The 23,633-nt window shown below is 41.7% G+C and overlaps 1 protein-coding gene across 3 annotated transcripts in view; it reads left to right on the top strand.

Annotated features, from left to right (window-relative positions):
* Window positions 1–23,417, top strand: part of AKR1D1 (aldo-keto reductase family 1 member D1) — a 36,018-nt gene extending 12,601 nt beyond the window's left edge. Inside the window, exons 2-9 of one of the 3 annotated variants that reach the window (XM_067308060.1) lie at window positions 4,433–4,600; window positions 9,093–9,209; window positions 13,724–13,801; window positions 16,112–16,234; window positions 17,972–18,081; window positions 18,501–18,666; window positions 19,434–19,516; window positions 23,251–23,417. In XM_067308060.1, the coding sequence (XP_067164161.1) occupies window positions 4,433–4,600; window positions 9,093–9,209; window positions 13,724–13,801; window positions 16,112–16,234; window positions 17,972–18,081; window positions 18,501–18,666; window positions 19,434–19,516; window positions 23,251–23,293 (888 nt within the window). In that variant the 3' untranslated portion in view covers window positions 23,294–23,417. The other 2 variants (XM_067308053.1, XM_067308067.1) reach the window with 2 other exon arrangements.
* Window positions 23,418–23,633: the final 216 nt, after the last annotated feature.

The raw sequence follows: 23,633 nt of genomic DNA, 5'->3' as shown, positions 1-23,633 counted from the left end.
ATCTTTTCTGGCACACATTAGTGACTGAATGTTGGAGCAGTGAAGATAAAAATCTGACTTACAGTGTACAAGTGGTTATAAAATTCCAGTTCTAAAATAACAGTCCTTGATCAAAGGAGCACGGTTGCAGGGCACACTGATTAGAAACCAAAACATTAATTACAGCTAAGGATCAAGCATACCTCTTATCTACACTTAAGTAAAAAGTAATAAAGAAGCAAAGACTTGTCTTAAGTCCAAGCCTCCTGAATTACTACTGATGAAGCCCAAAGGTTTATAATACCAAGAAATTTTAGTGCACCATCAAGCATTTGTACTGCTCTAAACACAAGCCCTGTCCATTTGAAAAATGGTGTGAGAATGCATAGAAAGGCCTAACTGAAATGAATATACAGCATAAGTAACTGCATTTCGTATTGCGTACGATATGCATAACCTGAAGTACGACTGCTGAGGTCTGATTCCCCTGCTAGAAATAGGTGGGATGGTTGTTCTGTGACTAGTCAGCTTGTGAGTCATTGCTCCATGGAGAGCTGTAATAGAAGTGCAAACCTTTATACACTAGGACATGTAAGAGCAATGTTATCACATTTTTGTCTGCAATTAAGTAATGGTTGGTTCTTAGCTGGCAATCTCTGATTTGGTCACTGTTCTGTTCTGCTAGTTAAGAACTTTGTTTTCATGAAAGATTGAAAAGATTAAAATTTCTTGGACTAAACAGCTGAGTAGCAGGGAAAGATCAAGGTTTGTACCCTCACTGATGGAAAGACAGATGAAGTAGTAGTAATCTGAGTCATCCAGCTTTAAGATTGTCAGGAAACAATGGAATAAGATATGATACATAGAACAACACTTCTAAAAAGTGACAAAACCACAACATGACTGGCCTGTGCAACTCATCAGCACAGTTTGCCACAGCTCATTACTGCAGGATTTGGAAGGATTACATATGTGAAGTGCTAGAGATGATAGTTTCTCCATTAGAATGAAAATAAGCATATGGTATAAAGTTTCCAGACTTGCAAATTTCCCCAACCTTCAGCTGGGAGGGTTCAGTAGGGCCAGGATTTTCCAAAAACCATTCCCTAGGTTTTCTTCCTTTTTTATCAGAAGCATCTCAGACCAGAGTCTGTCGGAGCTAATATGCCACATCAGAGAAAACAAACTAGTGCAATGAAAACATTTATATTTAATGTAAACCCATCTCCAGTCCTTGGTAATCAAGACCTGATCCAAGAAAGCCCCCGCAAGCCCCTAAAGATTAAGATTAATCCTTGAGATGGAGGAGTCTTTCACAGGGTTATTTGTACGGAGGTGTAGAATTTCCATACAAAAGATTAAGAAATATATGGAAGTTCGCCTCCTATATAACTTAATTGATTCAGCCAAAGGCAACTGAAGTTTACTATAACTGCAGGCTTTCTCATTTTCTTCTCTTCCACCCTCCCCCCCTTTAAGTCTGCAATTATACATTCCCCTAAGTATGATAATAAATCCTTCTTTACTTATTGTTTCTACTTTCCTATTGAACAAAATGGCCAAGATGTTTGAGAAAAGATGCAACTCAATAATCAATATTTCCCTGCTCTGCAGAATTTATCTTACAGCTTCAGGAAAATTGGGAGCCACATTCAGGTAATCTCACAAGAGTGCAACAAAAGGAGAGAGGAAATCTTAGGATCAGGCCCTGAGCCCACTTTCAGGCTCTTCAACCAAAAGAGAAAAAGGAAAAAAAAAGTTTTTTTCCCCTGTATCAAAGTAATATCCTCTAAATGTTCTTTCATACACTCAAATGATACAAATCAAACAGTCTAAAGAGGTCTAAGTGCCACACTGTTAGAAAAATAAGGTTTTATATAGAAAATACTGATTACACTTTTTTTCTCTTTTGGATAACTAGTCATCCTCTAGACTTGAACTCATGAGAGCTTTGACCTGACTGCCCTGGCTCTGTTAGTCAACCTGAGCTTAGCATCTGAAGCTACAGCTCTGTGTGTTCATTGCCAAGATAGATGTACGATGTTAACATGATCAGTAACTGAAAACTTGTAATTCACGTGCCAAAGTCTTTTGTCTCTTGCCTTCCCCAAATCCTGCCCTCACAGGTTTCAACAGCACACAACACACAGAACATGTCTGAGTCTGTCGCCACTCCGTGCCTCGTGCTTCTGTAACGCTGCTGAACACTCCCCGAGTGAAAACTAGCCATTGACTGTTCCTTTAATGCTTTTAGCTGCTGTGATCTTCGTCACATCCTACTAACAGCTCAGAAAGGGCTCTGGCAGGGGCCGAGCGTGCCTTTGGGAGGCTCTCGCGCTGAAAGCAGCAAAGCATTTGAACAAGCGTTTCCTTGTCTGTCTCAATTAAGTGGACAAGGTTGCATCATAGCTACTCTAAATAATTTATCATGCCAAATTGTGCTGTTCTGCCCCTCAGCCCACATTCAGGTCTGTAATAAGTAAGGGTAAGCATGAGTGGCTTTGCGTTTTAAGTAAACTTTAGGCACTGCATCCTGGAGCAGAGTGGCCCTCCTGGGTCAGAGTTACAGTCCACCCGGTCTTGTCCACCAGTGGCCAAGGCTGAGAGCAGAGCAAGCAGACAGGGATGCATCCTGTTGTCCCAGAATAATCTTCCGGCAGCCTGCAGCTCTGGGACTTAGTGGCAGAGAGGCTGAACCCCCATCGGTCTTCAGTCATCCTTCATGGGTTTTTCTTCCATGAATGCAGAAGGGCAGGCCCATGACCTTGGTCTCCACAGCATCCTGGGGCAGTGAGTTTCACAGCTAGTTTCCACATTCAGAAATTGCGCATTTAAGCTTTCTGGCCAATGGCACTCCTCTTCTCCTGTGCTCTAGGAGCCCCAGAGCTCTGACTGAGCAGCAATGAGGCAAAAGTGGCCTCAGGCAGGGCCGTCCCTGGCCCAGAGCAAAAGAGGCCATTAGGCAGGTAGTGGAAGAGCAGCTGCTTGTTTTATGGCAAACTCCTGGAAAACCAAGCTGGTGAGTGCCTTGCAGCAAGGAGGGAGACAGCGGCTGCTGTGGGGGAAAAGTCCCTTCCCAATAGCACTTGTTGCCAGTCCCACTTCTTGCCTTTCTTTGGCAACAGCAGAAACAGGAAATCTGACATCTTCTCTTCATACTTGCTCTCCATTCCGGTTCTCTCTGGCCCCTGCCTTCCCCACAGGAGACAAAACTTGGTCCTGGACCCTGTACTTGGAGGTAGCAAAATTCACCTTTTGGTATCTACTTCTGGCAGAAGCAAAACTGAAGTTGGCTCTTCTGTCTTCATGCTCTAGGTGGTGTTGCCTCAAGGCAGATGTCTGATCTGCTTGTGCAACTTGCTGCAGAGCAGGTGCAGTTTTCAAAGCAGCAGGTTGGCTCACTATTTCAGTTTTCCTTTGAGTGGATCAGATGTCCCTGTCTTAGCAGAGTAATGTCTATGAAAATGGTGGGAAAACATTGTTGCCACGTGTCATTGACAGCCCTCAGCCATCACTGCTTTGAGCTGCCTGCTCCTTATGCAAAACGTGGCAACAATAAGACATTTTCAGTCCAATTTCAGTGACAGGCCAAATGACTGTAGTGGAATTCATGCTTTTTTGCTTGGTGTGGCCTACCTGCATTTTGCTTGCCACATTGGCTAACGGGAAACAGGGCTGTTCTGAAAAAGAAAAGTTTGCTCTGAGTTTCGGTAAAGATGAGTAAACTTAACTGCAGTATGGAGTACAAAAATATAATTGTCATTTGCACATATCAAGATTTCTTGAACTCATCTTAAACTGAAGCAGTTAGAGACCTAAAAATGTACACAATCATCTGCTGGTTCTTGACCAGACTATAAAACAACTGTCCACAATTGAGAATTTGGGTCAGTAGATCCTCCTGAGCTACCACCTTTTGGATGGCGATACCACCAACAGTGAGCTGGTTTGAAGAGAAAGAAGTCACATCTGAATTTCTCCTTCCTGCTCTGCTGAAAGCTCTCCTGGGTCATGAGGTATTCAGACAGCTTCTGGTCAGATAGATGGTTGACCAGCTCTGCTACACCAAAAAGCTCTCTTCCATTTGAGGAAGGGATTTTATCAAGTAGCTGTTGTAGGAAAGCCATTACTCTCTAGATAAGAAATTCTGAAATCACTTTGACACCAAATGCATTTAATTCTGCTTTGTGAGGACTCTTGTACTCGCTCTTCCAGTGAAGTTTCTGCTTTGCTCCTCTTTCCAGTCTAATTCCATATTTGTGACAGTTTTGAAGAAAAGTGCAGAACACATTTTATTCAGAAGTTGAAACACTGATGTTTGGAGGGGGTGAGGGATAGTTAGACTGGATGAACTCCAGCATGACCCTTGTGTGTGTCTCACTGACTCTATAGCATTGCAACAGACACAAGCAGGAGACTGGAACTATGTTTATTCTTTTTCTTCTCCTGTTAGACTCCCAAAGGTTCCTGTCTAGAATCGGTGAAGATTGCCATTGATACTGGTTACCGCCATATAGATGGTGCCTTTGTCTATTACAATGAGCATGAAGTGGGACAAGCCATCCGGGAGAAGATTGCAGAAGGAAGGATCAAGCGAGAAGACATCTTTTACTGTGGCAAGGTGAGAAATTGCACTTGGATTATTTATGCTAAATCCAGGATTTCTGTGAATGGGCTTTCCTAAGAATACCAGGGATAAACATCTGGCGTGCTGCTAAGCCCAAAAGCCTTTATTTTTCTTTCCTAGTATTACCATAATGCCTCAGACCATTATGAGCATAAGATTTGTTGTATAACTCAGGAGTCACTGTCATTCTCAGTTTAAAGCCCAGTTAGCAGTGTTAACCATGCAATATGCATTCTGTCTGGTATCGTAGGTACCTGCGAGTTTGGATCATTGTGACACTCAGCAGTGCTGTTACTGTCCCACATGCTGTGCGGGCACAAGCATTTGTTTAGTCACATAATGAGTCTGATCTGGACAATGATCCTGCAAATGAGTTATTTTCTGTTAGAACAATTCCCCTATAGGTTTGCCATGAGATTGCACAATGAAAGGGGTGGGAGCAAGCACGTGTGTGTGTGCGTGTGTGTGTGTGTGTGTGTGTGTAAGTGTGTGTGTACTGGAGAACAGCAAGTGCTTAAGTTGGCACTATTGCCAGAAAATTACTCATCAAGCCACTCCCTAGTTACTGTATCATCTGCCATTAAAGAGTTCTAGGTTCATGAATCGACTCACTTGGAGAGAAGAGGCTGTCATACTTTCTCTTTAGATCAACAAGGCCGTTCAGAGTAACACATGAGCTAGCTAATGCTTTAAAATCCCAACTACAAGTTGATGCTCTGCTAGAGGAATGAAAAGGGGAGCATCTGATAAAAGTCGGTACAAATACAATCACTAGATCACAGATATAAGAGAGAGAGCTCACTGCACATTGCTGAATAAAGATCAGATATCCCAGGAAAGTTAATGGTGCCTGTGCAGTTTGTAATGGAGTTTACAACCTCAAATTTCCCTTCCTGCAGTGCTTCTTTAGACATATCAGCCTAATATTTTCCCTTTCTCCTTTCCCAGGTAAAATGTAGTCCACAAAAGTTATTCAACTCTTGGAAATAAATTATCATGGTTCCTAGAGTGAAAGATCCCATGGGAGAAAAGGTCTGTTCTGCTGTGCTGTGAGCAGCTTGGTTGAGCTCTATGATCTGGGAAACTAAGCTTCAGATTGGGTAGCCTGCAGACCAAGTGGATTATCAAAGCTATAGAGCAATTTCCAAGTAAAGCAATTTCCAGTCTGTAAAGTATGCAAGTTTTTTTCTAGTCCCCTGCTCAGTTCTACTGGTAACAATCTTGCCATCCTGAGCAAAGTTCATGTCCTCAAATTTTCCACTTTTATCAGGGTAGTCTCTCAGTCTCTCATATGCCAAAAATGTTGATTCGAGTCAGTCAAAATATTTTGTTTAAACTGTTTTACAGCTTCATTACTGCAAATTACCAGGAATCAAAAACACAAAATTGTGCCAAAAGTTTAGAACCAGATGTCCTAACAATTCTGAGTTTTTAACTTGGCATCCTGCTTCCCCTGCTGTTTCCTTTCCCCCACTCCCACCCCCCCCCCCCCCCGCTTTAAACCTTCAGGTTCAGCAAGTGTGCATCTCTTATTAAAACTTTATCAGGATTCCAAACTTACTTTTACAGTTAAGCCTTTCTATATTCACTTGTTTGATCTAATCACTAGATGATTTTCCTCACTACTTAAAATTTGAGCCATTTATAATCAAGAAATAGAAGATGCAATTTCATAAGTTCAATTTTTCCTGGAAAAAAAGTTGTTCCCTAAACTGAATGTCCTAGTAGTCTCAAGGCTGCAATTCCCAGTACTATGAGTCAAGACCTATAGTTTCAGCCTTACTTATAACTGTGAGATGGGATGCACATGGATTTGTCTTTCTGTTCTGTGTCTTGTTTGTGCTTGACAAAACAAGGGTTTAACCTCAGATGCTCAGGTTGACAGTTCATTAGAGCACATCTGTAGTCTTTAAAAAATATATTCAAAGGCATAAGTAGAAAGCATACTGTAAACAGTTCAGCCCATCACAGCCAAGGATTTTCACAGGTCACATTCGACATTTACACAGCAGCTCTGAACTCAGAGGAAAAGTTGGACTGAATGTCCCTTACCTTACGAGCTTATGTATCTTCAGCTTTATATACCTTATGAGCTATAGACAAATATCCAGCCGCTGACAGATAAATGACTAGCATTAACTGTTGCGTCTTCTTGGAAATGTGGTAGATATAGTTGATCATTCTTGAAAATAGCAGGCACAACAAATTTGTGTTTGTTTTCAGCCTCTGAAATCAGAAGTGCTGGAAATTCATGGCACTTTGGATACTCAAGCACCTCTTGCAGATCCTTCCTTAAACAAAGATGATGCAAATCAAAGGCTGGTCCATCAGCAGTGACTAACAAAAGCAGCTTCACTAAGTGGCAATATTACTGGAATAGTGACTTTGTACAATTGTGCTGCATTTGCCAGTTGAAATCATCAGCACTTGCACTTGGCTCCTGCTGTTGGCTGGCTGATCAGACAGAGCAGCTCAGTATCCAGAAATTTTAGAGGTTTTCTATCAATTGCCAACAGTTCTCTTGGCTTATATAGCAAGACCTTTTTGGTCTCCTCTTTCATCCCAGGATATTTCTTTCATTAAACTAAAAGTAACATTTCCAGGGAATGTGATGTCCTGAAATGCCAAAGCCAGCTGGCAGCTTTGACAGCTGTAATGTCTACATGGGTTCTGCTTAGGTAGATATTACAATAACTTGTACAAATCATGAAAACAGTTATGAAACTCTAAGTTTCTGTGGCATCTATGTATTAAGGTAGTATAAATGTTTGCCATTTCTGAAGGCTGTTTCTTTAGAACCTCTGCAGTTGTTTAAAAAGAAGTTATTCACTGATAGGTACTTACTCAACTTTGTTATCAAAGGCACTTGGAAAGACAGTTCCAAAACTACCAGCATACCTCAAGTTATTACATTTCTAAAATACAGTAACAAAACAAACTTGACATGAAGGGTATACAGAGTCAGTTCCTTAGCCATATTTAAGCTCAAAAGAATATTTCATTTTACATGTAAAATGAAAATCCAAGACTGGAAAATGCTTAAAAAAAAATCCAGACCAAAGACTTCCAGGAAACCCTGTGGAACACCTTAAAACTCTGAGAGCAAGACCTTAGTCCCTTTACTGCAGTAGATCCCAACCAATGTAACCAATGCTTAACAGATCATCAGCTCTTTATGCCTTGCAACATACAGCTGGGGTAAGGCCTAGTATGAATTTCCATGTGCCGACTCCTGCTTTGCTATATCTCCTTTGGGCTGCGTCAGATGCGCTACTCTGACAACAGCTGAGCTTCAGGTTAACGTGTTCTTGCTTCTGCTGGCGCAATTGAGCAGGTACCTACTCCCTATCCTGGACCTTTGAAAATAATCTGGTTAAAAAAATTCTAAAATACTTTAGTACTCAGCCAGGCTTCCTTTAACACCTTTAATCACTATCTTCTCCTGAAAAAAATCTGAATTCAAGTGTTCCGTGCCTCAGAGATGGACTCATTCTACACCTTGGCATGCTGTGACCGTCTGTATTGGTGGCAGAACTGGCTAGGCAACAACTGTAGGAACAAACATCTGGATTTTCCAATCAAAAAAAGGTGCCAAAGATTTCAACATCACTCCAAATGTTAGTTTTGCACACTGAAAGAAAAATAAGATTTGCCAGGTTGTTGTAAGCAAGCAAATGGCACTTTTAACCTTCCATGTGCGTTAATACCGGCTTTTGTGGTTCTTAACTGCGGTAATCTGTTTACAAAGAGCTCTTGGTTACTAATTACCATGCTATGGTTTTATTCTTGCAAGAGATCTGCATTAGCAGAGCTCAATTAGAGATAACACTGAAAGCTAATCAACTGAACACACCATAGCATCCTCAGGGCATAACCCATCAAAGAAACAGTTGTGATAAAAAAGGGTGAAAAGGCTGTGTTTTGACTAATCACACCTGCTTCACAGCAACTATGCAATAATACATCTTTAAGTGAGGACTGGGGGGTGAATTAAAACTCCCCTAGGTCAGGCAATGATTCAGGGTCTGTGACCGCATGAGAAAACCAATTGATTCTCTTTGTGCTTGGTGTTTGGCTCTTCAACAGCTAGCTCACATGATCTTAGCCTCTGCGTTAAAACTGACCACAGATTTCTTGTGGGAACAGTCAAAGTTTTCCAGTGAAAGCATATGCTTGGAAAGCTCAGAAAACAAATGAATCTGCTCAGATTCATTGAGCAAGAGTTTGCAATTTGCCCAACTTGAAAGAACCTGTCCTAAGCACAGGGACAGCTCTGGGCAAGGATTCACATCTTATCTCTCTATCTTCCTCTGGAAGAAGAGACGATAAGACCCCCTCACCTTTGTGTTGATGTAGACCACAATGGCTTTACACTGTGTGCAATGAGCTCTGTCAGAAGGACAAGAGCATGGTGGGAGAAACAGCTGGAGGATCCTTGCCATACCTCCTGGCAACCAAAAAAATGACTCTGTGCTTGCTTCCCCAGCTGTGGAATACCTGCCACCCCCCAGAGCTGGTGCGCCCGACACTGGAGAAAACGCTGAAGATCCTTCAGCTGGACTATGTTGACCTCTACATTATTGAGCTGCCCATGGCTTTCAAGGTGAAAAGAAAAATTGCCCTAATAATTGCACAGTTTGCTTGAACCAGAGTCTGTGTCTAGCATCCGCCATCCAGCTTCCAATCCATGCTGAAAATAGCACTTTGGCCAAATCCTGGTCTGCAATATACACTGCCTGCATATATTTCTGTGTGGAGAGGCTTGTAGCCCATGTGAAAATAGTTACTGACAGCTGTAGGATAGGATCTCTCCACTGGAAGGACAGGGCTCTTAACTGGGATTGAAAATGCACTTTCTACACTGAAGAATTATTTTAGCTGAAGCAGTGCACGTGTCTAAATCCTCTCTGAGCTATGAGGAGAGAGTCACCAGAGGAAAAAGGGGCTAGCGGCAAAGTTTGTAGGGGGTAACAGAGGGGACGAACCACCAAGCAGATTTCCTTGCTCCGCTCCAGAAACCAAACAGTCTCAATAGTACTAAAAATACTGGGCACATGAAAAAAAATCTTAATCTCCTTAACTCTAGAGTGCTTCTCTCAAACAGCTTTCATAGATCACAGTTGGCCTCAAACACGGAGTGTCCATCTCTTGTTCTCAAATGTCTGAAAAGCTGAAGTCTCCTGTTCCTTCATTCTGCTGGCTCTGGAGAACTTGTCCCTGTACTTACAAACCCTTCCAAATGCAAGGGTCTCACATGTGGTTGCATGCCTCCGCTGCAACCGGCTCTCATGGATCCCTGAACTTTCCAGTTCCACTGCCAAGCTGGACCTTGCTTTAGAGTTTTCCCTCTGCAAGTACATGATATAATAGCACTAAAATTTGAAGACAGAGCTTCAAAACACGTTTAAGTGATTTTGAACCAATAAAATCCTTTTTCTTGGAGAGTAGGACCAGGAAATTAGCTGGCTAATTGTTGCTGGGGGGACGGGGTATGTTCTAAGCTGGCTGTATCTCTTTTTGCAAGGAAGGCAGTTCTACAGTTATTAAAATTATACTCTATCATGGATTCTAAACTGCCAGAATCACTAGGTAAGAAAGGATTTACCAATGTAGCAATCACCTTAGACCTGCAGTTCCTTTTTTCCTAAGGAAGCATTAAGGCATGTATAAGAATGATTGGACTCATATTAAAACTTTATTTATATGATCACATGTTTGGAATCCTTTTGGGTACATTTTTTTAAAAATTCCCACCACTTGCAATTTCCTGTTTCCCCTTACTTCTGTTTGTATTCTCTAGTAGTTCATTCTCCCACATAGTGAAGGTCATTGTCTCACAATATAAAGATATAGACAGCTGGCTTTAAAGTAATGTACATCTGACTCCCTGAGGCCTGTATCAACAAGCTGAGACACTAAGAGTAGCAGTCCTGGAACTTCATTCATGTGTCTCTTGAGAGAAGAAAAAGCAAAGTCACTTTATGCCTGAAAAAATATACATTTTTGGGTGCCAAATACAAAAAAAAACACTTTTGCAATGGTGACAGATTTCCTGTTTTTGCTCCCTTCCTCCCACACACACACTTCCCACACGTGGTGCTTGTCTTTGGCGAGGAGGGTGCAGGTATAACACTAACATATTCCTACTCTGCCTTGCTCCGTAAAAGCTGACTACTTGAAAGAGCTTTCCTGTCTCCCCAAAAATCTTCTAACAAAACTGGCCTCTGCACGAAATCAGTGAAGAGCATGAGACAAAGGTTACAGTCCCACTCCAATAAACTGGTAAGAAATTTGTCTCTGCAGGTCCCAACAATGCAAGCTCTCACAGGAGCTTTCAGGTAGAGTAGGAGGAATCCGTTTTCTGAGAGCACTGCTCAAAGGAGGAAGAAGCCACCACCCCAGCACTTCTGCATGGATCATGAATGGCTGATATCTGGGGTGACTTTAAACACTGACTTACTAACACTGACCAGCACCTCCCTGTTCTTTCTGTTATGCGAATTCCCCATTCAAGACTACCATCCTTCCCACCTTTCCTGCTCCCCACCCAACTCCCTTTCCTCACTTTACCTGGAAGTGGTGCACAGCCCGTCTGCCCTGGTGAGGCAGGTGACCAGCTGGAACATGCCTTCTCCTGGCCGCTGCTTGCCTCTGCCCGGGGAACTCTTACCTGCTGGAAGGTTTTCTAGGTAACTACCTGGTCAGATGACTGATTGATCAATGAGCAGGTACCTGTGCACTAAATCACCTCTAGAAAACCCTTCCAGACTAAATTATTCTATGATCTAGCAGGAAAGCAGGTTATCTTAGCCTTATATTGAAGAAGCCTGTTCCCAGTATCTTCTTGTCATTTTGAGAGAATAAAACCAAACAGACCAATGGTCTAACTATTTGACTTCCTATTGCCTTCTGTTTATGCAATAGGCATTCACAAGTTCTTAAACAGCTCTCTTGTGAAAAGCCCACTTACCAAAGAACATGTTATGAAAGCAATGGGGTGTGCGGGCCTGTCTTTTTGCATTTGTGTTGCTGATGAAATTGTTATCATGGGAGCAGGGCTTTTCCTCTACCAACACAGAAGTTACCAGCTTCTGTGTTTTCGATATGCAAGTCAGTTTTCTGGTAGCCTTTTGGGGTGCCCACAGAATTTGACTATGACCTGATACAATCAGAACCCTGCACAATGGCAGTGACTGTCACAGAACTCACGTAGCAGCACCACAGGAAGCCACCTTATGTTCAGTCTAAGATCTGTGACTTTCTGCAGGACAACTGCGAGAGATGAAGAGAGCATTTATGGGAATGACTGGCGTTTTGTAGCCCGTACAATCCCAAGCTAAGAAGTGTGAGAAATTTCTAAAAGACCTTTTCAAAGCCCTAGTAACCATGATGCGGTCACCATCAAAACACTGACTTTGTCAGGGCTTTCTCCTGCTTTCTCCATCTGCAGCCAGCTCTTTCATTCAGGAAATTCCTTGCATAAAAAAAGAATGGCTTGGCAGACATAAGCACTCCCTGGAGACTACTGGGACAGAGACAACCTTACTCCAACAACCGTGCAGTTCCCTGTAGGTAGAAGGAAGGACTAATCCTTGTGGAAACACACAACAGCTGGTACCTCTAGACTCAGTCAAGATAAGTTCATATTCAAGCCACTTTTCATCCTAACTTTGCTGGCTTTTTGGAGCATAAGTGGTAGAAATAGAGGAAAACGGAGGGGTTGATGAAATAGCTAATGTAATTGCTGAACGATGACTAATATAAAAAAATAATGTTGAACAAAAGTTAATTTGTTCCGCTAGGAGCGGAACAGAGTAAACAGTCTTGAATTCAGAGCCATCTCATGAACTCAATGATGTTCATCTGCTGCGCCTGCATGTGTAGTTTATGGATAGTCTGGTGGGATACCATGGGGTGGAATGGGGTGTTCCAAAATACTAGGAGTGGTTTTGTAAATAAGGCTTCTCCACCTAAGTTATGATGGCAAATAGTCTGTCTTCTAATAGTAAAAATGTATCCAACAGTCACCTACCTCCTTCTAGTCAAGTTTTTTCCAACAAGACATAGCAACAAAGGCAGCAGGTCTTTCTGGAATTCATTGAGGAAAGCCAGCACATTTGGAGGAGACAGTCTTACAGTTGTAACTTAGACCTGGGTCTCTGAAATCTGAAGCCATGTTTTCCGTAGGCTCACTTTTCCCATGGAATGCCTTGAATTTGAACTTCTTGACTGAATTGGGTGGCGCCAGTTGCTGATCATATTAGTCACAGATGAATGTTCCCAAGGAATTACCATGTCAACATCTTATATACGGTCCTTTGAAATGTATCTGTCTGAAGTCAGATCAAGTATCAACCATCACAGAAGAGCTTTCTTTGGAAAAAAAAGTGAAATTAGGATCAGACAGACAAAAGAGGAGGGCACTAAAGCATTGCCTGCAATAGCAGTGAAATACCCAGCAAATAAGAGAAAGCAATGCTCTTAAGCACCAGATATTGGTTTATAAATCATCCCCGAAGTCCTGTTTATGCAGGACAGAGATAGGAGGAAAGAGTTGCTAGTGCCCAAAGAAAGATGGATAATGTACTTTAAAGGTTCATGGCACATCTTATAGCTGTGCCTTCAGCCCTTTACTAATAGTAGCTCTTGGAAATGATCCCTCCTACTGGAACTGGAAGCTGATTCTTCCCAAGTACCTCTGACACAAGCAGGATGGGGCAGAGGGCAGGGAAGAAGGAAGGACGGAAGGAAAGAAGAGGAAAAAAAAAAAAAAAATATATATATATATATATATATATGTGCTGGTACTCTAACCCAGCCCTTTGGAAGAAAACTAGCCCTTTGGATGCCTTACCCTAAAGGTTAGAAGTTTATTGAAAAATAAGGCCATCCTGGAGTTCCTGAGTATGCACTCATATGATAGATCAGAAGTGCATCCAAGGACTTTCTAGCAGTGGACGGCTGCTGGAGGATGTGGTAAGACCAGCACGAGTGACCTATTGAATTTAGGGTGTTTCAGAAAGCCTTTGAAATTTTGTTTTGCTAGGAGAAGCAGATTGTGGAAAATCTTTGTTCTGAGGAGTGAACTTTTTTTTTGTGTGTGGTTTTGCTTTTCAGCCTGGTGATGCAATCTACCCAACAGATGAAAATGGAAAAATGATCTACCATGAGACAGACTTATGTGCCACTTGGGAGGTAAGCAATCATAACATTCATATATGCTTTAAAAACCCAGATCCTCATTCTCAGCTTTACTTGGGGCCTTCAAAAACAGAACTGAGGCATATTGACAGGGCAAATGGATCAAATTCTACTAGCTCCATGGATAAATTTGACTCCTGCCTACAGGGAGGCTGCTTCTTGCCATCACTTAATTAATCTTAAAAACAAAACAAAATATTTGAGACATCTGACATCCACATTCCTTCTTTCAGAGTGCATTTGCTAGTTAAGATATCTGTAGCTTTATTCCAGGGTCTCCTGTTTTATCAGATCTTTGCAACAGGAGAAAGTTGGAGCACTGAAGAAAGAAGTGATTGGATCCTTCTCAGAAAGGAAAGTTCTTCACCTTCAAGAGAAGACAGAATTTGCCCTAAAGCTCACCATTAAAAAAAAAAAATAAAAAAAATAAAAAAATAAAATAAAATATAAAATAAAAATAAAAATAAAATAAAATAAATAAAATTAAAATTAAAATTAAAATTAAAATTAAAAGACATCAAAACAAGTTCACTCACTTCTGAGTTTAGTTACCAACTGAGGTTGTAAAGCTTTTCTACTTACAAAACATGGAGGGAAGTAACAATTCTGTGAACAATTCTGTGAAGGGTTGCATCCTAAATTTGTTTGTGGTATGCTCAAGTCTCATCAGATGTCTCATTAAGCCTACTGCCAATTGGCCGAAGGACCTCAGGTGAAGCAAAAAGCGAGAGTAGTGGTCTCTTCACATACCTGCCTTCTGAAGCCCTAGACACTTTAAATCATGGCCAAAGCCATGATCTCTCCTTCTGCACCAGGTGTGCTGCAAAAATATCACTAATTCAGCATGGTTCACAGCAAGAGAGTTACCTCAAGGGCTACCATATGCTCTACTTCAGCTTGCACTGTCTAGAGTTGGATAGTCGTGTCCTGATTTAACTCTTCTTGAAGTGCAGTGAATAGAAATGGAGATGCAGTAGGAAACTCCGAGTAAAAGTACAGGCTGCAATGGAGCCCTGGGGTGGGCTTTGGCTTTCTCCTGGCAGCTGAGCCACCAGGCAGGATTTCAAAGTGGATAGGGACTTCCCTGTTAGCTGTTTATTTTACCCTTGTCTGCGGCTGATGTAGTTCATTCCTCTGATTCACAGACTAGTTGCTCAAATGTTAAAAGCAACAGCTGTCTGAACAATATTATGTTTTTATCTTCAAACTTGTGCTTATTGTAAAGGATATAGTGTAGTAGCAATTCTCTCTTCAGCTAATAAGCCAGAAGAAGAATAGCTGGTGATAACTGCCTGCAAATAATATCTTCAGTCTAAATAAAACGGGCTAAACTCAATCTAGATAATTTCACTGTTTCAGTACAGTGTTAGCAAGCAAAAATGACTCCAGATGACTATATTTGCTGACTTGTCATTGAGTGATACAAAGCATATGAGGCCAACTAGAGGTCATCAAATATGTGGTGCCTCTTACCTCCCTGCTCTCAGTTCCTGTGAGATAGAAAGGAATAACAAAACTGTCAGAAGAGGCCTCCAGCTCCGGTGGAGGGAACAGCAGTGGTGGGGTCTGCTCTGCCTCAAACAGCCACTGAATCATTTGTGTGCAGAATTTCTGGGCACGGAGGGGAAGGCTATAGGAAATGACCATCTCTCCTGTTAATGACTCAGAAGATGAAGCTGATCAAGAGAGCTGGGGCATGTATTTATACCCAGTATTTATAAAGCTGTCTTAACTATTTGAAATGCAGAATATCTAGAATTCCTCTCTTCCACCTTTTTCTTCTAATTTGTACTGTACTGAATTTTTCCATGCTGGTTTTGTGATGTACTCTGCCAGATATTTAGGTGATTTCACTAGATAGAGACTTCATATAGAAAATTATCATGCAGTCGAAAGGAATAAACTGAGTGATCAGAAAGGAATCTGTTTTGTTCACTCTCCCTTCTTCAGCTTTGAAGTAGTGCTAATGGAGCACAAACTAAGCAAAACTCTTTAAAACCAAACATTGACACTTAAATATCCATATCTCAAATGTTTCTTTCATCTTTCCAGACAAATTCTACCTTCATGGGAGGTATAAAACATTAGGGTTTGGTCTGGAAAGTGGGTCAGTGGATACCCTTGTACTGAGATTAGACTAGCAGGATGGCATGAGCCCTCATGGTAATAGAGCTGCTAGCTCTGCTACAGCAAGGGTTTTTCTGCAGTCTCAAGAACAGGCTATGCTCTACCTATCTTTAAAACATACGCTGCAAGGAACCAAGCCAGTATTTGGGACTCCACCAGTCTCTGCTTTCTTTGCAGGCTATGGAAGCATGTAAAGATGCAGGCTTGGCAAAGTCCATTGGAGTATCTAATTTCAACCGCAGGCAGCTGGAGATGATCCTGAACAAGCCGGGACTTAAGCACAAACCTGTCAGCAACCAGGTATGACCACAAGCCAAGGTCAGTGGCTGCAACAGTGCCACTGCTGTGTAGAAAATGCAAAGGCAACACGTGGCCTAAGCTGCCGTGTGCAGAAGGGTGATGTATGCTTTGCCACAGCTGCAGCATTCCATACTGTCACTCTTCCATTTCTAGCTTGAAAATATTACTCATGCTATTTAGGCTAAAGATAATATTTGAAGGTGCCGGAACAATCTCTCTCCTCAGTTCCTGCTCCAGGACTATAAAACTTGTGCCTCTGTGCCAAGCTCCATGGCAAGTTTGGATGCTGAGTAAATGCAGATTTTAAATCTCTGCCATGTACCTTATTCCAAGTCCAAAACATTCCCAAGACGAATGATTCGGGGCTAACCAGTCATCAGTGAAGCCATGTCTACCTCAGCTGACACCAAACAAAAACAATCCTAAATATCAGGGAACCTGAGTCATTCTAGGTTTCCTGGGTTTAACAGATATTTAACAGCCATTAACAGCCATTAGAGGTAACTCCTAAAATTCCTGGACTTGCTCTCCTGTGTCCTTCCCATAAGAAGTTCAGTGAGAATTGGAGAAAAACCTATTAACGAGGAGACCGCATTAAGCAACTGACTTGAGCTGAAGCTTTGAAGAGGATAGGCATGTCTAAATTTTATGACAGCAGGGCTCAAAGACGGAGGTAAGTGACCCATCTGAATGTCTGAAACCTTTGACTCTGGTATTTGGTAGTTCATTTCCTAGAAGTCAGTGGGGAACTTTTTTGACTCCTCTGGCACAAACGAATATCCACATTAGCAGTAGCAGAGGGGACACCAAAGACCACCTAAGAAAAGGAGAGTCATCCCACCCATAGCACATGGCCTGGAGGACTGGGACCTGTACCAGGCAGCACAAGGAGGCTGACCATAGACTTCATTGCTGTCTTTTGCCTACATGGAAGGGGCAGCCTGATGAAGAAGGAAATTCCAACACCACTCACTAGTGTTAACATACTCAGTGGGTACAAAATGCAATTACTCTTTCTGGAGTGCCCATAAGACTGTACCAAGCACTGCTGCAGCTTCCTGGGGTCAAGGAAAACTGGGGAAAAGATTAAGCCTAGCTTAGGACGTTGTGCCAGGTAGCTGAAAACAGTAATTGCTCTGTCGTCTTGTAGATATTCCTCTCCCAGAAGTTGAGAACACAATCAGAAAATCCCTGCCTTTAAAGGAATGATGCACAGTATTTGCAATATGGGAGGGTAAGGCTCATAATAAGGTCATAACTGTTATGGAGATGTCTCACATTTCACATACTGCCCCTCAGCTTTCTGTCTGGGTCAACTCTTCCCCTAAAAACAGTGTTAGATTAGCCATCTTGAATGCAAGAAGCCGAGAAAGACCCACATGAGATGGGGAGGCTTCTCAGTCTCCATCTCTAGTCAGCTTCCCCCACCTCGATCCTCCCACTTATTGCCACCTTTTCACTAGGGAACAATAAAAACTTCCTGCAACCAAATTACAACCATAGATGTTGAACTGCTGTCCACCAAAAAAAAAAAAAAAAAAAATCCAGCCTCATCACCCAGTGGTGGACAATTAGAACAGTAATCATAGAGTGAGTTTACCTGTTCCTGAATTTACTGGTATCCTTTCCTGCAATGGAAAAGTCATTTCCGGTCTGTAACTCTCCCATACATTGGAACATCATCCACTTCTGTATCTAGTCCTATCAATTAATTGTTCTTTCTGCATTCTCTTGTAGGTTGAATGCCATCCCTATTTCACCCAACCCAAACTCTTAGAATTTTGCAGACAACATGATATTGTTATTGTTGGGTACAGTCCACTGGGAACCTCAAGAGATGAGACATGGTAAGTCCGCATGTTTCTTTCTAATAGTAGAGCTGCTTTACATGTGAAGAATAATAGATCTCCACTGCTGGATCTCTGCAGTGTCTCAACATTATTTTGGGGAATGTAGACTTGCAACACTGCTGCTGCATTCTGTTGTCAAAAAGTGCCAGGTGTCTGTAAGGTCTCCGCTACCAAAAAGCAAGTGACTGTAACTGAGAATGCTGAGGTTTGGGTGAGGAGGTGCAATCTAAGTCAACATTAGGACATCAGATAGGATGGAGGACTGTCAAAGTCAACATCTTAAATGTCCCAGAGCTTCTCTTTCATCCTTCACACTACTTATCAAAAAGGTGCAGCATTACATCCATGATTAGTAGATGACTATGTCTTTTGGCATAAAAATGGAAAGATAATTTCTTTTTTTCATTCTGTTCCAGGGTAAACGTGTCCTCCCCTCCTTTACTGAAGGATCCTGTGCTGAATGCCATTGGTAAAAAATACAACAAGACATCTGCACAAGTTGCTTTGCGTTTCAACATCCAGAGAGGGGTGGTGGTCATTCCAAAAAGCTTCAATCCACAACGCATCAGAGAGAATTTCCAGGTAAATCCTTACTCTTCTCGTGCATGGATGCTTACAGTGGCTTGGCCCCTATGGAGGGTCACTTCCCAATTTCTTTCTGTAGACAATAGGCTTTATCCCTGTCAAGCTTTGTCAGATTTGATCCTTTTTGCCCCCATTACTTAATGCTACTATGATGCAACAATGGTAGTGCAAAGTAGAGAGGAAATTCTGATGTCTCCAAAACCCCATAAGTGGCTAAAATTCCAGCTGATAGTGTGTACTGGAGCACCAGTTGCTCCACTGAGCAACACAAGCGAGATGAAGTAATCTGACAGGTCCACAGTTTAAGGTTGCTGGCTGTAGGTGTCCAGGGATGACAGACTACTTCTGACCCATGTTCAGGCATGGTTCAGCTTTGTTGCTGAAGGGAAGGTGGTGCACACTGGTATGCCAGGAAGGTTCATAACTCCACCATCAGAAAACATTTAGCTTGACACCACCCCCCAGTACATGTGCTCCTGTGTCTCTTGCCGCACTCTGTACCATATTGCTCCCCCCTTCCCCTATCAGCATACTGCTTTTGAAGCCAGCAACCCAGTAGTTACCAGACTGACATTCTCTTCTGGGAAGAGAGCATAGCCAATGTGACTGGGTTTACTCATGTCCTCAAGACTTGCATATAAATGAAAGCAAACTTTTTTTCTTTTTTTTGCATTTTTCTGGACTTCTGAAATCTGGAACATATTAATATTGATGTTTGTTGCAACAAGAAATGCTAACTTATTCCTAACATCTCCTTTTATTAGATCTTTGACTTCTCCCTCACTGAGAAAGAGATGAAAGAAATTGAAGCCCTGAACAAAAATGTCCGTTATGTGGAACTGTTGATGTAAGTTCAGAAGAAATCCTATATACTCACTGAACACTCTCTTTTTCTCAGAGGCTCTCAAAAATCACTTGCTTTTAATTTTTTTTTTTGTATAAACAACCTTATTTTAAGATCCAACTTGAAAGTCAAAGAAAATGTGAGAGCTCTTTAACACAGCCTTCAATATGTATGTGGACCACTTGCAAAAACAAATGCACAGTACTTTCTTACAGCTCAGACTTCAAAAGCCCGTCTAGTAGAAGATGACTGCATCTGGCTGTCTCATCTCTGCTCCATCTCCTTAAGCGCTTTCCATTTTATGTTGTAGTGAGCATCCATCTAGGAGGCCCTGTCTAGCTACTAGTACTGCTATTGGAGCTGAACTTCAAATAGGCGCACTTTCTCATCTCTCCCCTCCTGATGCTCAGCAAGCCACATTGCTGCACAAGTGCTATTGCTTATAGATTGTAACCGTAGTGTTTCCATAGGCAATTTGTCCTAAGTTTCCAGGTGGAAGGCTAAGAACTAAATAACATTATCTGAACCCACAATGGTATCTGAAACCACAGGGCTAGCTCAGGGAAAGCTCTGCTCCTTCTCACTTACTAGGGTTTGGTCAGGACAAAAAAATTTGCCTACTGTACTTCCTTGTAAAACATGATACATCTTAATAACCACAAGAGGTCAGAAACTTAGTTTCTGCCTTTTGTCTGAAGTTGACTTCTTCAGCAATCTGCCTCTCCTGCTGCCATGCTGTTGTACCTTCCTACATGGAAGGCAGAAAAACATGCAGCTTGTTTAACTACTAAGTCACTTCCTAATTGTCTCTGAGAACTAACAAGGCTTTATCTCTTGCTGCTTGTGATCTAAACCTTGCCACCCAAAGTAGTTTTGCCTCACTTGTAAGCTGCACTTCCCCAGGAAGCTCAGATTGACTCAAGGTCTCTTATTCTGGAGAATGAGACTGTTTTTCCTTCAACTCAGGAGCATCTACAGTTTGTGGCCAAACTCTATGCTTTCCCTTTTTCAGGGCATCAATGTGTAGCCAAATGCTAAAGGGATTCATTTCCATGCATTTCTCTTGTAACCTTGGATTATCTGTGTCTTGCCAAACTCTAGTGTGCTCAAGCACTAATAATAATAAAAAGTAGGACAGCAGCATCAATAGCACTCTAAAACATTGACTATTGCTCAAAGGATGGGCAGTAATGTTGCAAAGACACAAATACACCACTTAGTGTACTGCATAAATACGATAGAAAATATGAACTACGTTAAAGCATCATAATGCAGTTCATCTTTCACATTTAAGCTCAGCCAGGTGCTCTGAAGCTTTAGTTTCTTAAAACTTAAAATAGCCTTCCATCAATTAACAGTGCTTATTTCCAGAAGGCTTTACACGAATTGCCTAGCAGATTCTTATGTGTATTTTGGTATTGGAAATCGTTTGGTTTTTGATTGCTAAGTTTTGAGCCATAACATCATTTAAACTTTGTTAGTGAGGATATACATGAAAAGTAACCTTGGTACAAATGCAAGAATCCTTTCCAAAAGCAAAGTTAAAGGATGGAAATGCCCGCAGGCAGAGAACTTCCTAGGCCATTCATCCAAAACTAATAAAAGCAAATGTTTTGCTTTATTTGACCAAACTTCATGACGGAAACCCACTGAGAACAAGAAAAGCAGGATATATAGAATGGATATTGATAGCTGTATTTTTCACAGAAGTACCAGATTTGGGGAAAATAGTTAACTATAGTCTGGCTTCAACTGTGAATAATAACTTCTTGGAAAAGTGAAGCTGCCATGTAAAGAGTAGCTAAATTTGTATCTGCCAACCAGTGTGTTCTTATACTAAGTGTCTGGAATGGACACTGCAACAGATGACTTGCCAGCCTAGAGAGATTTCTTCTTTCATCCAGCAATAGTTATCTGAAAAGGTCAAACCATCATACAGAAAAACTTCTGATTAGTCAACTTTGTTGAAAACCTTCCATTGCTGTGATGCGATGCAGGTAGGAATGGAAAACACAGCTTATCTGTGGCTCTTCCAGCTATCAGCTACCATGGGTAGTGTGTGGAAATCTCTTGTTCCAATAGCGTGAGTAATCCCATAGGATTACCAATAGTGTGAGTATATCCCATAGGATATTGCATTAACTGGAATGTGTTAGAAAGTTAAACACCTGAGCAGAAAATGGAGTTTTTGCAAAGATATGAATACTCCAGGAGATCTCAGCCTGAAATGGTTTCTTCTCCCCCTTGGGAAAACAGGAAAAAGTATTGTGCTGGGTGAGTTCTGCATTAATCTGTCTGCTTGATTTATCTTGTATTCTCTGTCTCTGCTATGGATGTTCTTCCTTGCTTGGACCAGTTATTCAAAGCCACATCGTCTCCTTTGAGTAAATCATTTTGCTACTTAAGAGGACCCAAGACCTGAGAACATTTAAGAGAGATCTGATTAGCAAGCTTGTTCTATAGATGGAAAATAGAGATTAGGACATTGGCAACCCAGACATTGTCAAATTGTACTGGGGGGGGGGGGGAAATGAAGAGCTGTGGCTTGTTTTTTTGAAGCAAGTCAATCTGTTAATATGTAAACAGTTCAGCTTGGCTGAATATCAGAATGAAATATTTTGACACAACCAATTTAAAATGTTTGATGCCTTCCAGTCAGCTAACTTCAATATTGTGAAATGTATCCTTTCCTAATTGGAACAAGTCACAACTGGAACAAATGCCGGTATTTGTTGTGCTTTGCTGTAAGGCAAGGCAGCCAGCTGCCACAGTACACCTGAGAGGGTTCTTCAGAAACTCTTGTTTTTGCTAATGGAAAATGTCAAGCCAGTGCTTGTGGTTTAGCATCATCTTCTCAAAAAAGAATTCTTTCTCTCCCCAGTCTGTCAAGTCATGGGCAAAGTCAGTCTCATTTTCATCTGCAGGTGGCCCTGGGAATTTGCCTGTTACCTTTTATAGTGTTCCTGCATCATGCATCTTTCCTGAGCATGCGTTTTCTATGGAGCCTGAAGTGTCTCTACCTTTGGTAGTATGTAACCATGAATTTCCATCTCCTCCCCGAACTGGGTCACCTCAAAACTTCCTTGTAAGCACTCTGTCACCAGTGCTATTAACCAGGCAGAGCATCTGCACCTAGGTGAGCAAGTGGACTTTGATTAACTGGGACAGCCATGTCTAACCTGGATACAGCAGCCGCATGGAGAAATGGCCACACCAGGCCGAGACCTGCTCACGCCAGTTCTAAGTGCATAAGCCAAAGTAATACAAGATTTCTTGTCAGATCTGCTCTCTCTCTGCTTTTCCTCCAAATAGAGCCCTTATTTAAATGCCAGCTGAGAGGGTTTTCTAGATATTTGAACAAAGAAGTCTTCCCTCTTCCACCACACATGCATATATAGCAAAACCTTTCACCTTCCCTACAAAACTTCCACTAACATGGGTTAAATCCACAAATACAGTGAGAATAACTGACCTGCAGAATCCTTCCCCCACCCCACATCTGCCTTTAAGGAATGATGTCCGTAGGCCTGGGGGGGTGTGTGGGGGGAGATAATAAATAAATAAATAAATAAATAAATAAATAAATGTCCTTCATTGTCCTCACCTTAAAGCCTTCCAGGAACACTGCCTATGTATTGCAGGGAAGAGAAGAGATCTGCTCGGCAGAGGACAGTTGCATCAGTGACACAACCTCTTTCACCTGAGAACCTCACTTGTTCAATCTGACCTCTCCGCAGGTGGCGTGACCATCCAGAGTATCCCTTCAGCGATGAATACTGAAAACAAAGTGCATCAGGCAGGTTCCTAACTCGGTCTCATTAGGCTTCATTGAAACATACCCAATGTTTGGTGCTTCAACTTTATGGGAGACTGTAAAAAATCAGCATTAAATACATGAAATTTACCTCCTATTGTCTTGTCAGTCTGTTATTGCTACTGAAAAGTAGCTCCATTTAAGCTATTGAGTCTAGGTTTTTGGCTTAGAAGGCCTAAATTCTCTCATGAGCACTGAACGTTCAAAACTGATATTTTGATAAAACTGAGAAAACAGGTTCACCAGTTCAGGACAAATCATCTTTGTTCTATGAAGACAATTCTATGCAAGATATTCACTGAATTT

Source organism: Apteryx mantelli, chromosome 1 (assembly GCF_036417845.1).
Source record: "Apteryx mantelli isolate bAptMan1 chromosome 1, bAptMan1.hap1, whole genome shotgun sequence".
Classification (NCBI taxonomy): domain Eukaryota; kingdom Metazoa; phylum Chordata; class Aves; order Apterygiformes; family Apterygidae; genus Apteryx; species Apteryx mantelli.
This window is presented reverse-complemented; position numbering and strand designations above follow the sequence as displayed.